This window comes from Balaenoptera borealis (genome assembly GCF_965194805.1).
Source record: "Balaenoptera borealis genome assembly, chromosome: 14".
In the NCBI taxonomy this organism is placed as follows: Eukaryota; Metazoa; Chordata; class Mammalia; order Artiodactyla; family Balaenopteridae; genus Balaenoptera; species Balaenoptera borealis.
Window position 1 is genome coordinate 72,629,963 of NC_138875.1, and position 16,759 is coordinate 72,646,721.

General features: G+C 56.1%; 1 protein-coding gene across 1 annotated transcript; it reads right to left on the bottom strand.

Annotated features, from left to right (window-relative positions):
* Nucleotides 1-6,950: 6,950 nt before the first annotated feature.
* Nucleotides 6,951-13,379, bottom strand: TMEM119 (transmembrane protein 119). Its single transcript, XM_082353404.1, has 2 exons — nt 13,280-13,379; nt 6,951-9,070 (listed from the first exon to the last, which is right to left on the bottom strand). The coding sequence occupies exon 2, from the start codon at nt 9,056-9,058 to the stop codon at nt 8,210-8,212; it is 849 nt and encodes a 282-aa protein (XP_082209530.1). The 5' UTR covers nt 9,059-9,070; nt 13,280-13,379; the 3' UTR covers nt 6,951-8,209.
* Nucleotides 13,380-16,759: the final 3,380 nt, after the last annotated feature.

Sequence of the window (16,759 nt, forward strand, 5' to 3'; positions counted from 1 at the left end):
AAGATCTTCTCGTCCAAGAATTGAGTGATTCTTTTTACTTCAGGAAAAATGGCGTCCTGCAGCCCCTCCCCCAGCCGCTGACAATAATGGCTCACACGGGAACAGAGTTCGAGGCCCGCCGCTGGGTGGAATCTGAACTCCAGATCAAGCCTCCTTCTTTCCTTTGTGGGAGAGGCAGCTGAGGTCCAGAGAGGGTGAGCAACTTTCCTCAGGCGGCACAGCCAGGGAGTGGGCGGAGCTGGACCTCCACCCCGGGGCTCCAGACCCAGGGCCAGTGCCTGCCTGGGCCCCCACCTCCAAGTTCACGTCTCCAGAGAGCTCAGGGCTGTGAGCTTGACCCTGGACCCGGTGGCCTCTCGGCGTCGTCCCCATACAGCGTCCGGGGCAGGAGCAAAGCGTTGGCTGGCGTTCGACAGACCAGCTTGGTCATTCCCGGGCCACGTGGCCTCGCAGGCCCCCTTCAGCACACTCGGTAGCAAAGGGAGACAGGCCGCCTGCCTGGTGGTGGCGCAAGGGGCTCGGGTGCCACCCTCCCCCCAGCGGAGTGCCCGCCCCACGCAAGGCGCGCGCAGGCGCAGTTTCTGAACAGGAGAGGTCAGACTCCGCGGCCCGTGGAGGTCAAAGCCTTCTTTCCTGCCTTTCCCCCTTGCACACCACAGTGGATGCAGCCCCCGGCAGCTGTGATGACGCCCCTGCCACCTGCTGAGCTGTGGGGTCACATGGAAGTCTGGACACATTGGCTTTGGGCCCCCTCCTCCAACCCCATTATTCTGCATTCATGCGCTCATTCATTCATGAATAGGCTTGTAGGCCGTGTGGAGCTGTGGTTAGAGCACTTTCTATGGGATACGAAAAGTGCAGGACGTTCAAAGCCTGGCTCAGGTTCTTTCTGGCTGCGTGACCTTGGGCGAGTCACTTGGCCTGTCTGAGCTTCCGTGCCTCCCTCTGTAGAGGGTGGATAATATCTGTACCGTCCTCAGCTTTGTGAGGATGCAGTGTGTAGAAAGTGCTCAGTGCCACACTTGCTACACAGTGCGTGCTGAAGCAGTGATGGAAACAGGCCCTCGCGGTGGGATTTAAACCCTGAGGAAGGGCACAGGTGGGAGATTTGGGGGCTCAGGGGGTCTCTCACGTGGGCCACATGCTCAAGCAGCATTTTCTTATGAGCCTCACAGCAGGGCAGGACTTGTGGTTTCACAGGTGAAACACTGAGGCTCCGAGAGAGGGCAGAAGTTGCCCAAGGTCACGCAGCCTGGAGGTGGGATTTGAATGCTGGGATTCGAACCCCAGTCTTTCGGAGATGTAGACACCTTCTGCCCTTCCCCCACGGTGCCTGAAGGAGTTTCTGGCCAGTCTAAGCATTTGGTTTGTTTTATAGAGGGAAACACAGCAGAGAGGGGAGGAGAGATGTTCCAGGTCATCTGGCAATTAATCCCACTGGGTCCCCCTCCCCTTTCCAACCTAGAAATAGCCCCAGTGCCTGCCCCAGATGGGCCCCAGTCCCTGGGGTCCCCAGCCCGTGTTGCCAGCCACGCCTCCAGCCGTGCCTGCCAGACAACATTCAAGCCCTGGCTGGGGCCACCGCACCCCAGAGGGATAGGGGGAACAGCTGCAGCATGACCCCTAGCCCCCACTGGTCGCCAAACCCCTGCAGAGGGGCCCACAGGGTGAGGGTGACTTTTCTCCACCCAAAGGGCCACAGCAGCCTGTCTCTGTCTCTGGCCGCGTCCGTCACCCCCTCCCTGGAGTTCACGGGACTTCCCTGGCTGCTGGAAGTGCTCAGATTTCACCAACCCTTCTAGGATCCTCTGCCCTGCCCCCCAAGAATAGATGTTTAGACTCTAAAGTTCCAAGCATCTAGAATCACTGATCATATGATTCTGAAGCTTCTAAACCTAGACCTGGAGAGAAGAGGTAACTTGCAGAACAGCCAGACCTTTAGACACAGAAGTTTCCCTGTTTGCTCTTTGTGGGGCACCGCACTTCACAGTTTACAGCTAACAAAAGCTCACATTCATTGAGCACTCGTGGGGGCCTGTTCTAAGCCCTTTAAGGGAATGAACTCAAATCCCACCAACCCTCCAAGGTCCCGTTTCACAGATGAGGAAACTCAGGCCCAGAGAGGTTAAATGACTTGCCCAAGGTCACACAGCTGGGAGGTGGCAGAGTTGAGATTCCATCCCGGGTCATCTGAACCCCTAACCATCAGGCTACCCTGCCCTGCACCTTGTAAAGTGCATTCACATCTATTAACCTAACAGTATTGTGGAGAGACAGGGCAAGGGCTGTGGCCCCAGCTTTACAAGTGAGGAACCCATAGTTCAAAAAGGTGACATGCCCAAGTCACACAGCTAGGAGGACCCTTAATTCGGTCTCCTGGTTCCTTATTTCTGTGTCCACTACCTCTCCCTTCCGTCACTGTCCCCAATCCCCCGTGTGCAACCCCAGTCTTTTCCCCTCTCCAGCCCCTCCAGCTGAGTCGGGCTCCCCAAACCCTAAGGGAGAGGCTGCAGGTAGACACCCTAAACCTGGACCCTCCGGCCTGCCAGGGCACCCTCAGTGTCCCTGCAGGTCCCCAGCAGTTGGTGGGACTCCATGCTGAGCATCGCAGAGGCCTCTGGCATCAGGGACCCTGGCAAGAGCAGATTTACGAGCAGGACTATTTTATACTTTGCAGCTGCCGCCATAAACCCTGCCACCCGCCTGGGGAGGGGGAGCAGCTGCGGGGGAACCTCCCGGACCCTGGAGCCAGCACCAAATCCTTCCTGCTATTTCTGAGCAGCCGGAGGAATCCTGAAATTAAAACCTCCTGAAAAAATGTCAAATCCCTATCCCACTCCAGACAGATCCTTCCCCCAAACCAGATGAAGAGCCAGGATAAAGCAGAGCAGAGCCAGACACAGCACAAGACTGCCCACTTGAGCCCCAAATTCTCACCCAGCTCTGGACGAGACCCAGCCTCAGATGCCCAAGTATAAAATGAGGGGCTGGTCTGAGGCTCTCTGAACTTTAGAGGTTCCCTAAAGTCACGTAGCTCAAACATTCTCACTCTTTAAAAGATTCCAACTACTGGCTGTGTGACCTTGGATAAATTACTTGAACTCTCTGAGTCTCCATTTTTTTCATCCGTAAAATGGGGAGAACTAACAATCATCTCATTAAGAAGGTTGGGAGGAAGAGGTAAAATAATATCAGTAGTTCATAGCTTTATTTGTAATAGCCAAAAGCTGGAAACCACCCAAACATACATCAACTGGTGAACAGATAAGTTTTCATACATTCATACAAGGGAATACTACTCAGCAATAAAAAAGAGGGAAATATTGATAAATACAGCAACATGAATGAATCTCAAAATATTTATGCTGAGTTAAAGAAGCCAGACCAAAAAAAAAATAAAGAGTACACACTGCACTCTATGGTTCATTTATACAAAACTCCAGAAAATAAAAATGATTCATAGTGACAGGAAGCAGATCAATAGTTGCCTGGGGACTGGGGTGGGAGATGGAGAGGAACAGTAAGGAGAGATTACAAAGGGTGACGGATATGTCCATTATCTTAATTGTGGTGATGGCTTTATACACATATGTCAAAATTATCAAACTGTACACTTGAATATGTGCATTTTATTGTGTGTCAATTATACCTCGGTAAAGCTGTAAAAAGTAATATGGGTAAAGCGCCAGAAGTGAATAACTGTCCATTTTTAAATGGTGGCTATTCCTGTTATTAATCATTGTGGTTGCATCTGGATGATTCTTTCATGAAGTTTCATCTCCTCCACTAGAATATAGCCTCAGATCTGTTTTGTTAACAGTTTCTCCCCAATACCTGGCACAGAGTAGGTGCTCATTAAAGAATTACGGTTGGAAAACAAAAGATCTAGGACCCTGCTACTCGCTCCTGGGCCACCTTGGAATCCAGAGTTTTAATTAATCCCAACGAAGGAAAACTGGATGATTCCAAGTGTCTATGAATGAAAACAGAGACAGCCACTGGGCAGTCACCGTCATCACCCCGGGAGGCAGGGTGGGGTTAGAACAAAGAAGGGGGACCCAAGATGAAATGCAATGGATACAAAACGCATGTGCCCACCCTACCATCAGCGGAGGGGCTCTACTTTTGGACCACAAAGTTCTAAAATGAGGCAGGAGCCTCAGCGCTGAAGAGTCCAGGCTGAGAAGCCAGACAGACCTGGGTCCGAATCCCAGCTATGCCCGGCTGTGTGACCTCAGGCAAGTCACTACACCCCTCTGAGCCTCAGTTTTCTCATCTGTAAAATGGGGGTAATGATATTGCTCCTCTCTCTGTAAAGAGTGTGGCGAGAGTTAAATGTGGTTATGGATGTGCGGGCACGATGCCTTCCTTCAGCCTTAAACACATGCACACACACACGGAGCACTTGCTATGTGCCAGGCACCGTGCTGAGTGCTAGGGAGACAGTGGTGGACAGACCCCCAGGTCCCTCTCCTCGTGGACTGTGAATCTTGGCTGTGACAGCTGCCTGGCCGCACCCTCAGACATAATGATTTCATCGGTCCAGGTGGGGTCCAGGAGTCAGGATTTTTAAAAGCTCCCAGGTAATCCCACTGTGCAGGTGGAGAGCCCTGCCAGGTGGGGTAGGATCATCCTCTCTTTACACACACGGAAACAGAGGCCCAGAGAGGTGAGGTGATTCACCCAAGGTCACACAGCCAGGAAAGCGTGGAGCTGGCATTGACCCAACTGGTCTCACCCCAGAGCCCAAACCACTCTGAGCACCCCAGAAGGTTAAGGATGATGTGCTCAGCACACGACGGCCTGGGAAGTGTGGGTTCTGCCCCTCCTGCCCACACCCCGGACATGACCTCAGCCAGATTATGCCCAGCCTGTCAAGCGATCAGAGCAGGGCAGGACATGGGAAAGAGGGCTCTTCAGCAACCCCCAACCCTACCACACGTCACCAGAAGCCCCGTTCCAACACGAGCTAGGGTTCATGTCTCGGGGTGGTTTTGCTCTCCCTCCCTCTCCCCCTCGACAGCGGCAGCGGGCCTGGCCCCAGGACAGACTCCCAGGCTGGGGGCCGCTGTGTGGCTTCACAAGCCCTGGGACAGTGGGGGCCTGGTCGTGCCCTGGCAGCCTCCCGGATCCCTGGGAACACTGGAACCCCTCACCCACACGCTTAAGCCCGTTCTTCCCCCCCCCCGCCCCCCCGCTTGGCCCTAGCCACACACGCTCCCACCATGGTCTCCCTCCGCGGCTCACTCCCCGCTTGGTGCCAGCCAGATGTGTGCGCATAAAAGGCCCCTCCTGGGTACCTCCATCACAGAGGCGGGAGCAGAGTGGAGGGGCGCTAAGCCTCAGTGGTAGTGGGGCCCTGCTGTTCCCTCCCGAAGTGCTTACTTCATTCAGTCACTCGTTCATTCATCAGAAAAGCAGTAGAGCCCAGCAGAGAACTCAGACTCCAGAATCAGACTGCAGGGCTGGAATCTTGGCTGTGTGACCTGGGCAACTGACTTCCCCTCTCTGGACCTCAGTTTCCCCATCTGTGACATGGGGATAATAACACTGCCCACCTCGTAGGGTTGCCATGAGTTAATGATGTCCCCTGCTTAGAGCAGTGCCTGGCACATAACAGATGCCCCTTAATTGTAAGCAATTTTTATCATCCTTGAGCCCAGGGGACTGTGGAAGAGAGGCTGGGTGCGGGGTATCCAGGAAGACTCCCAGGAGGAGGGGACATCTAAGCCAGAAGCTAGAAGATGAGAGTTAGCAAGGCAAGGAGGGGGTGGAAGGGTGTCTTAGGCAGAGGGAATAGTAGCTGTAAAAGCTCAGAGGTGAGGGAGAGGTTGACTCCTGCGCTGGGGCTCAGACCACCTCCTTTATCCCCCCCCAGCAGTCCCTGGGGACACAGGCTGTGGCTAAGGCCACACACTCCACGTTCTCTGGAGGGCCCACTGGGCACCAATGGGGAGCCACTGACCAGGAAGCTGCTGATTGGGAGATGCCGCCCTGCCTGCTCCCCAGGGATCGCCAGTGTCCGCTTCTGTCTTACCTGGGTTTTGCCTGTCATGAGGAAGCTTCATGCACTTCCCAGCCACACCCCAGCGCTTAGGACCCCCGCAGGAGTTCAGGAAGAAGGAGAGAGCTTGTCCCACCCAGAGAGGTTGAGTGACTTGGTCCCAGCCACACAGCATCCGGGTATTCAGTATCTGTATTTAGATTCTCCCTACATTCTTGGGCGGGAGCCTGTCTGGGCTGAGAGAGGGAGGGCCCTTCCCTACTGAGCAAGACAGTGGCCATTGTGTGTTATGAAACCCAAACCCCGGCCCCCTCTGGATGGATGTGGGGTCGGAGGAGGAGAGGGGCTGCAGGAGGATGGCCTCCCTGCCCCCATCACCCCAGGGATCCAGCACGTGCTCGCAGCCCAGCCGCATCTGGATTCCAGCTGGCAGCTCCAGCACGGAGGGGGAGCAGTGGCCACAGGAATGGCCATCAAAGGCAAGGAGGAGGCTGGTGGGCGAGGAGACACAGGCCAGGGCTGCCTCCAGTCCCACGCACCACTGGCCAAGGGTGCAGCGAGTGTGGCATTTTCCCTAAGACCCGGGCCAGTCCTTAGCCACACTGCAGGGTCAGGGGAAACTGAAACCTCAGCCACAAGCCCCTCCACTGCCCCGTGGGAGAAACGGAGAGGTGGTGGTTCTCCTGCAGACACAGTAAGTAGCAGAGGCACGTGTGGAACCTGCCTCTGTGGCCACAAGCCCAGGGCTGATGGGGCACAAGCTCCGGCCCCTGTTCCCATAGGGCATCCATCCCTCCCTCCGTTTCCCACACCAATCTGCCCATTCAGCCCCTGGCCCCAGAAAGTTGCCCCACCCCCATAGAACAGCCCAGGGGAGATGCTCCCCACCTCCCAGCAGATTCATTCCTCCCCCGCTACCGCCCCAAGAAAACCAGTGACGCTCAGGCCAGAATAAAGGTTTATTGTGCTAGTTTGTTATATCCCAGCACCTGGAGAGTTGTGCGGAGGTTGGGGGGAGGGCGGACGGAGGGATGGGGAAGAGGAACCCCCCCCCCTCAGAGCCTCCCCAAATCAGGACGGAGCTCAGGCTCCCTTGTCGAAGACTAAAGAACGCTATGGGCATAGGCTGCCAGATATGTGTGCGTGTGTGTGTGTGTGTGTGTGTGAAGGGCAGGGGGTCAGGGCCCCCCTGCTCCAGCCTGTTGGAAACCCTCCCTGATCCCCTCAGATTCCCCCAGAGTGGGGTCCCCTCACACACAGCCCTGCCCCCACCACTTCTCGGTTGCCTTGGGGCCCTGGCAAGAAAGTTCAATTCATTTGCCCCATGCCCGCAGTAGCAGGATGAGAGGCAGCCCCTGAGAGGCTGAGCCTCCACCTCCACAGCCTTCACCCCGGACCAACCAGGAACTGGGGAGGGGGCGCCCTGGAGAACACCTGGAGCTGTAACTTCCAGAGTGTTCTCTTCAGGATTTTACTCTGTAGCTGTAAAACAAAAACAAAAGTACTCCGCGGCCAAAAGCTTTTTGGGAAAGGCTAAGCGAAATCAGATTCCATGGGCACCTTTACTGCGGGACTTGTCAGAGCCTTGGGGGGCTCCAAGAGGGGTACGCAGAGCAGAGAAGCGATGTTTCCTCAATTCATTCACTGGACCTCAAAATCTTTCTTCCAGGGAACCCAGTTTGGGAAATGCTCACTTAGGAACCTGTCGTGATCGGTGCAGGACCCCTCACGGAAGCTTCCTGACTGATCTTCTGCGGTACCTCTACCTGCTTCAACCCCAGGCCCCTCTGCATCTCCCATCTGTTCAAACTCTTCCAAAACTCCTAGTTATTCTGTTTCTCTTTCCTACCTCAATGGAAAGCAGCGATGTTTGCATTGTCACAAGGGACCTGAGACATATGTTTCCCAGCGGACGTGCCTGTGACGGGGACACATCCTCAGCTCCGTCTCCCCAGAGGAGCTGTACTTTGGGATGTAGCCCTTGGGGCTGCAGGGACAAATGTTCTCGAAGTCGATGAGATTCCTGAGGGTGCAACAGAGACCAGCATCTCTGCCTGCTGTAGTAGGATCAGACATGCCGGGATTTGCAGCGGGGAGTGGCCGAGTAGGGGGTGTCAGAGCACGGTCAGGGCCGAGGACCTTTCTGTGCCCAAAGAGGTGACCACCAGGGGTCCGACAATCAGGGCCGGCAGCCCTAGAGGCCTGTTAGATGCTGGGGGGGACACTGCCGCAAGCACAGGGGTTTTCGAGGGAACCAGCTGGGCCCCCAGCTTCGAGGGCTAATGAGGGAGCTGCTTCTGGCTCCCCTTGACCTTCAGCGGCTGCCAGAGCCCCATCCGCCTGCGCTGAGCAGGGCTCCTCTGGCGGCACCTCTGGTTTCTCTGCCGGGACCCCATGTCCCTGGGCTTCCTGGTCTGCCTCCTGGCTGCCTTCCTCCTCTTCCTCCAACTTGCCCTCCATCATCCTGGCTCCGTCTCCCATGCCCGGGGCGGCCCTGGCGGGAGACTTGAGGTTCTGGGTGGCGGCGAGGATGTCAGCCTGGAGCTGCTGGGAGGAATCCAAGGCCTCCTCGGGCCGGCCGTCAGGGGCCCGGTCGGGGACCTCGCTGAAGGCCCGGGGGCCCCCGGCCCGGTCACTCTGGTCCACGTACTTCTTCTTAGGGAAAGATGAGGGGTAGTAGGCAGAGGCCTTGTGCTTCTGGCGGGTGATAAGAGCGGCACAGATGATGAACATCAGCAGGAACACCAGCGAGCCCACCACGGCGATAAGCATCACGTACTGGCGGAAGAAATCCACGATGCCGTCCAGGAAGTTGGTGGGGGGCTTGGGGCCCGCCAGGGGCGTGAGCTGGGGCCCCACCGACGTGAGGCTGAGGGCTGGGGTCCGGGGCGGCGGGAAGCTCGGGGAGGAGGCCGACGCGCCCTCGGCCTCCCCGCTGCCCCCTGTGTCCTCCAGGAAGGTGGCCTGCAGGGACACGGAGTAGGACGCCGCGGGCAGGACCCGCAGGAGCAGCAGGAGAGACACAGTGAGGCTGGGGGCTGCCGCAGAAACCATGTTGCCTGGAACCTGTGGGGAAGCGAGGCAGGAGAGACGTCAGGCTGGGACCCCAGGCTCAGGGGACCCTGAGGAGGTGCGGCAGACACAGAACCTATTCCAGCAAGTCGCTTCCCTTCCCCGGGCCTGAGCCTCCCCACCATACAATGGACCCCATCCCGGGGTTTACACTGGTCCCCCCGACTTCACTCTGAGCTTCCGGAGGGCAAGGGCTAAATCTTATTTATCTCGGCACCCTCAGGGTTTTGCATCATACCTGGTATACAGCAAGTGCTCAATAAACACATCTTGATGGAGTTGGCTGAATGAATAAGAACTTACCCTTTCATTGCTTGCCATGTGCCAGGCACTATTTTACATTTCTTACATGGAATTTCTCATTGAATCCTGAGAACTGCCCAATAGGGCAGGTACTACATTCTCCCCATTTTCCAGGTGAGGAAACTGAGGCTCAGAGGGATTAAGTGACTTGCTAAGGAAGAGCTGGGGTTTGGATGCAGGCACGGAGGGAGAGAGGATGGTAGGGCTCAGTGAGTAACTGAGAGAGCTGACCCCCTCCTCTGGGAAGCCATCCTCGCTGCTCCCAGCTCCTCTGCGGTCCCATCTCTGGAAGATTCATAGGTTTTGAAGCATCCAGATTCTGAGCTCAGCAGAGGCCTGTGTGAGCATGTGCCCCATGGCTAACCCCCACCTCAAGGCTCAAAGCAGGGCCTGGAGGCCCAGAGGGAACCCTCGTGCCTGGAACAAAGCTGGAGCCTAAGTCCTATGGCCGCCACCAAATGGGATCCAGATGAACCCCGCACCTCCCTCCCCCTGCTGAAAGGTTGCTCCCGACGTGAACCCCCCAGACCCTCCCCGGCCCAGACAGCCTGGCTGACTAATAATAAATTCCTTATGGCCCAGCTTTACAGAGGAGTCCGGCTTCTAAAGCAGTACATCTCCCAGCCAGTGTGAGTCAGCCTGGCCTCTCAGACAAACCCAGGAACCCCTTCCTGCGCCCCCCAGGCTACCCCTTGAGAGCCTCTGCCTGACCCAGAAGAGGGCCCAGGACTCTGGATGGGGCTACAAGTGCCAAGATGGAAAAGCCTCACGATCCCCTGACTGAGGTGCCCTCTCCAGGGGATGGAAATGGGGAGACAGAGGCCCAGAGAAGGCAAGGGGCAGGCCCCAGGCCACACAGTGAGTTCCTGGGCTGGAGCAGGAAGTCAGGTGCCCAACATCTTGACGGCAGGTCCCCTTGAGTGCCCAGGCCTCAGGCCCAGCTCCGTAAAGTGGGTGATAGTACCAACTCACGCTGACTTGGGGATTCAGAAGATGTTGTAGGAATGACACGGGGCCACTGAGTGGCTTGTTCCAAGTGACCTGGGGCCTCCTGATGTGACACGAATTTGGACAAAGTGGCTCAGATGGCAAAACACAAAAGATAATTCCCAGGACATCAAATGAGGCAACACTCACCCAGGGGTTCATTTTAAATGAGTTGGTCACCGTGTACTTTTATCACGGGTTACTCATCTGAGCCCCTTTTGTGGGTGCAATTCCAAAGAAGGCCTGGGCACTAACATTGTCTCCATTTTTCAGATGGGGAAACAGAGGTTCAGAGACAGACAGGCACCTGCCCAAGGACACACAGATGCTAAGTGTCAGAGCTGGGATTTGAACCTTCTTCTTTGTGACTCTGAGAATTCACACACACACCCAGCACACTCTCTCTCATGTGCCTAAGGCTGGCCCAGGAATGGGCTCCATCACTGGTTGACATCACTTGTCAGCTGGAACCAGGATCTGAGATGTTCCACAAAGTTTAGGAGCCTTCCTGGGCCCTCCACTCTCTGACACTTGTTAGCAAATGTTCCTACAAACAGCTTTGATCTTGGGGGTTTTTGTCTCTTGCCAGTCACCTCCCTGCCTTCCGCCTTGTGTCAAGCCCGGGAGAGACCTTTCATGGCGGCAGCTGAAACTTCTCACCATAGACGGCAACTCTGACCAGTGGGGCCTGAAGACCAGGGGCCTTTCTTGGGGGGACGGCTGTGAAGTTTCTGTACTGAAGCTCCGCAGGCAGCAGAGCGATAAGGCCGGTTAGGCCAGGATTAGAATCCTAGCTCCATCTGGGTTTAGCTTGGCTGCCCGGCCCCTCTGGGCCTCACTTTCCCCATTTGTAAACTGGGGGCAGGGTGAGGAGGTGAGCACAGGGCCTGCCTCCCTGAGCTGTTAGGACCGGATGAGATCACATTCAGAAAGTGCCTGGTGCAGAGCAGCTGCTCCCCGAGGGAAGGTGAAATTCAGAAGCAGCCAAATTTCTACCCCAGCAGAGATGCAGGACCAGCCAACATTCTCCCACCCCAAGTCACAAATGATGATTATCCTCACCTGATGTGTAAATTTGCTCATTGTCTCCCGCCATTCTCCAGGAAAGAGCAACTTTTTTACCTCGTTGAGTGAAATCTCGTTGAGTGGCCAGTGAGGAATCCAGGACCAGACATGTGCGCACACACACACACACGCACACACACACACGCTCACACACGAATGTGCGGCAGTGAGTCGGACAGAGAAAAGTCCTCCTTTCCCCTGGATCCTTGGGGGCAGGGGCAGAGGATAAGGAAAGAGGCCACACAAACTACCTCTGGATCTTAAAGGCTGAGACCCCGACTCTCAGAGTCCCTCACACCCACCACAACCCTCCCCTCAGGGCTCCGGGGGAAAGGTGCAGGCAAAGTGCGGGGAGCCGGCCGGGCCTCACAGGAGATGGCTGTGTGACCCTGCTTGATGAGCCCCCTGACCCTTCTGGGCCTCAGTCTTCTATCTGTAGAATGGGCACCCTGGCCTGGGCTGCTCTGATATGATCGTTCTGCCCATCAGCTGCCCCCACCTCCTCCCTGCGTCCTCATTTTTTCCAGGATGCGGAAACTCACAGGCCATTAAGAGGTGGGGTCAGGCCATCCCCTCTTGTTTAACCCAAGAGGAAACCCAGGCCCAACACTGGGAAAGGCCTGCCCAGGGTCGCACAGCCAGTCAGGGAAGAGCCTGACTGGAGAGGCGGCTCCGAATACCTGGGAGGAGGTCATTTCCCAGCTGTGTGTCTTGAGGCCAGGCAGATCACCTCTTTGAGCCTCGGTTTCCACATCTGTACAATGGGGATAAGGCCACCTTCCTGGACTATTGTTAGGACAAGAAATAGCAGTGGCTGGCACAGTGTAGATGGCAATTAGTGGCACCACGTGACTATCCAGGACTCCTGGCTGGGAGCAGGGACTCTTCAGAGCCCAGCTCACTCAGAGTTTATTGTTTTCAAATGTGATATCCCCACTTGAGGTCAGGAATAGGCAGATGAGGCAAATCCATCCCTAAGGCCAAGTTCTCTAGAACCTGAGACTGATGGGCCAGAGTGGCTGCCCCACCCCCATTCAGAGACTGGTGGCCAGGGGGGGAGGGGTGGCCCACAAAAACCTGGCTTCAATTAGTGGCCTTGTGGAGAGGGGTTCTGGCTGAAGCTCTGCACCCCTGCTCCAGGGCAGCCGAGGACAGGGACCTGGGCCCCTTGGATGGGAGACCTGGGGAGGGACGGGGGCCCTGAAGGCTCAAAATCCACACACACACACGCACACACACACACACACACGCGCGCACACGCACACACACGCGCGCACACACACACGCGCACACACACACACACGCAGAGCAGCAGCAGCACGGGCACACAATACACAGACACAACACAGGCACAAAGACACAGACGCATAACATCTCGACACCCCAGATTGCCCACCAGCACAGATACACAGAGAACACACGTGGACACACAACGGGCTGGTTCTCTGACAACGTGTGCACATGTGCACCCCCTGACCGCCCCCCCGTGTATCCCCACGGACGGGACCACCCCCATCCATAGCACCCGCCCGCAGACCCTGGGAGCACCTACCCTGGTGCCCACTCTCCAAGAACAACACATCCCCTGCAGCAAGACCCCAACTGCCCACACACAACTGCACACAACCCACACTCCGGCCAACCCAGCACGGCACTCGGGCGGCGTCCAGGGTGCACACACATCCCGCCACCCGCCCCCTTAGCGCAGATCACGCACAAGTAGGCAGCATCGAACACAGCCTCAAAGCTCACACATACTTAGAGAAGCCCCCCAAGCACTCACACTGGCCCCCTAAACTCCAAGACACACCAGGCTCCCTGGAGAGAGGAGGGGCCCCCAGGACTCACCAGTGCCTCCTCACACAGGGTGTCCCGCCAGGTGGAGCAGAGCAAGTCCGTGGCAGTGCCCTGTGGCCGCGGCTCTGGCTGCCGCCCGCCCGCCCCTTCCCTCCCGCCTCCTCCCGCCTCCCTCCCTCCCCTCAGCGGGGCCAGCTTGATTTCATTAAGTGGGTTTGGGGTGGGGACAGGGGCAGGGGCGGGGCCAAGCTCGGCCACACACAGTCCCCCCTTGCTCACGCCCGTGGGCGTCCCCTCCACGCCCCGGGGACACCAGATGGGGCACTTCCTCCCTGACCGCCTGTCCCCAGGGCAGTCTGAGGACGACAGACACACAGACAGGGCCGTGCTGTGGAGCGCCCACGGCCCAGAGAGCTGGGATCCTGCCTCCCCTTCTGAAGGGGATGAGGTCAGGGAGGTTCCGAGGTCCCTGAAAATGAGGAGGAAAATTCCCCACACTTGGTTCCAGCTGTGACTCAGGTTTTCCGAGGCTCAGAGTGCAGAGTGGGAGCTGGGCTGCGTTTAAGGGATGCATGGAGGGTCAGGCCTGAGGCAGGGAGCGAGTCCTGGCACCCACTGTCTGGCCCTGGTCAGGCCCTTTCCTTCGGCAGGCCTCTGTTTCCCCATTCGCAGGGGTGGGTGGGAAGCCCTCTGGGTTCCCTATGGCTCTAACATTGTGAGATCTGTGGCCTTGTGATACCCCAATGGAATGGCCAGAGCAGGAGTCGTGGCCCCATTTCCCAGATGGGGAAAGTGAGGCAGGGTGAATTCAAGAGGCTCACCCAGGGTACCGGGCCCTCTGGCAGACCTGAGGAATCCAGTGGGACAGTAGTCCTTTGCATTCATTCATTCCTGCACCATTCATTCATTCATCCATCAAATGCTTAATGAACACCTGTAGAGCACCAGGCCCTGTGCTGAGCAGATTTCAGAGGTAATCAGACACAGCCCAGCCCTCAAGAAGCTCGCAGACTTCCAAGGAGAAGCACACGTATGTAAATTATTTTTTTACAAAACAGAAATGGGTCTGTGGCAGGAGAGAGGCCAAGGGCTCAGGGAAGCCCAGGACAGAGAGAGATCCCCTGAGAGAAAGAGGCAAGGAAGTCGCCCTAGAGGATGTGGCCGTGAATGAGGAGAGTCCCAGCAAGAGGAGACCCAGGAAGGGCATCCCAGGAGGAGGGACCAGTGTGGATAAAGGCAGGTGGCTGGGAACGCCACGCACGGACAAGGGGCTGTAATTAAACTGGGCTAGAGCATGAAGTGGACGAAAGGGAAGAGCTGATGATTAGGGTGGGAGAAGTCACCAGGGCAGGGCTAAAGTCTCAGAATGGCATTCATCCACGAGGCAGTAGGGAGCCAGTGAAGGTTTGGAGCAGGGGGAGTGCGTGAACGAACAGGTCATGACCACCCTTTAGGAACCAGGGCCCTAGGTTGTAACTATTCCCTTCTGTGGTCCCAGCAGCCACGACTCACCTGCTCAAAGAAGGGGTAGCTGTTTGGAAAATAAAACCAGAAAATTTCCCATCTTCTCTGAGATCACCCCAAACCTTGCATCCTAAGGGAATGGGGAACCATCCACCAATGGACACACACACAAACACTCATGTGCTCACATGCCCCCTGGGGCAAGTGGCCGCCCACAGACATGTTGTAACAGCTGAGCCCTCCTGAAGATGGCCAGGGGGTGTCCCAGGCCCATCTTAGACCAGATGGCAGGTGAGCAGGAGCGGCCAGACCTGCCCCAGGGCCCACCGCCTGAGGAGGAGCCCCTGCCCCAACAGTCTGCAGGCTGAGGGGAATCGGATCCCAAGAGATCAAGGGGCAGAGGTACAACCAACCTGAACAGGGCCTGCTTCCAGCACGGGTGGCCCAGAGGCCCCAGACTAAGTTGCGGTCCCATTCTGTGTTCCTCCTTTGGGGCCAGAGCAGTCCCAGACCGGAGACAGAGAGCCTCAGGTTCTAGGTCTGCCTTCACCAGGTCCTGCCCCATGGGGAGCCTCTTTCATCATCTGTAAAATGAGGATAGAGAATTTCTTCTGTTCACAAGGCTGCTGGGAAAATCAGGAGTCAGAGGGTGTAAACGTGCTGGACAATACAAAAGCATTGGCCAGGTGCCAAGTGTATAAGTTTCCTACAGCTGCTATAACAAATTATGACAAACCTGGTGACTTAAAACCACACACCATTATTATCTTAGCATTCTGGCAGCTGGAAGTCAGAAATGGGTCTCACTGGGCGAAAATCAAGGTGTCGGCCGGGCTCTCTTTATCCCAGAGTCTTCACAGGGAGAATCTGAGTCTTTGCCTTTTCAACCTTCTAGAAGCTGCCTGCATTCCTCAGCTCACAGTCCTCTTCCTCCATCTTCAGAGTCAGCTGCAGGGTCTGAGTTCTCACGCTGCCACCTCTCTGGTTCTCTCTTCCAATCCCTCTTCCACTTTTAAGGACCCTTGTGATGATACTGGACCCACCCAGATAATCCAGGATCAGTTCCCTAAGAGCCTTAACTTAATCACACCTGCAAATCCCTTTTGCCAGGTAAGGTGACATACTCATATTACAGTTTTGAGGGATTGGGATGTGGACATCTTTGGGGGGGTGTGTGCAGGAGGGCATTATTCTGTCTCTCACACCACGGTTGCCTATGATTACTTGTTCCCTGCAGAGCTGGCTGGAATCCTCCACCCTCCAAAGCACTGGGTTTTCCTCCCCCCATAGAGCCTATCATTGTGCCTCAAACCCAGCGGGTTCCAGAAGACCTTGGGGGGAGAGAGGTGAATGAGTAAGCAAAGCCCATTCAACAGATGTGGAAACTGAGGTTCATGGCAGCGTGACCTACCTGGGATCCAACAGCATGTTGGGGATCAGAGCCCTTGCTTCTTCACCAGTCCTTCTGTGTCTTAGCTGGAAGTGAAATTGCCAGGCTGGTGACCCCGTTAAAGTGCTATCAGACCATGTTTCTCACACACACACACACACACACACACACACACACACACACAAAGACACACTTAAGTCAAACATCTCAACTTTCTACCTGAGTACAGAAGAGGGAAATGTCGGCCACTGATGGCAGAAAGAAGGATCCCTGAGTTCCAACCCCCCCTCATGCATCAGCTGTGGGTGGCTGGGCAAACCTCTGCCCCTCTCTGGGCTGCAGCTAAATGTGGGGTCAGTCTAGATGCCCACCACAAGCCTGCCAGCGGTAAGGTTCCAATGCTGTAACCTTCTAAATTTTATTCATTCTACAAACATTTCTTGAGCATTGATTTTACACCCAGCCCAGTGTCAGGCCCTGGAAAACAGTGATGAGCAAACACAGGCACCAAGAGAGGAGACCTGCAATAAGCAAGTAAACAAAGAAATGAATATCTGACTGCAAACTGACCTAAGAGTTGGGATGGGGCATTTCTGGGGCTATGGGAGGCCAGTCTGGGGGGACTAGTCTGGTCCTGGAGCTCCTGGGGACCTCCATGAGGAGGTGAAAGTAGAGTT

Excerpts from the sequence above, each read along its gene's own strand:
- TMEM119 (XM_082353404.1), bottom strand. The coding sequence starts at position 9,058 with ATGGTTTCTGCGGCAGCCCCCAGCCTCACTGTGTCTCTCCTGCTGCTC.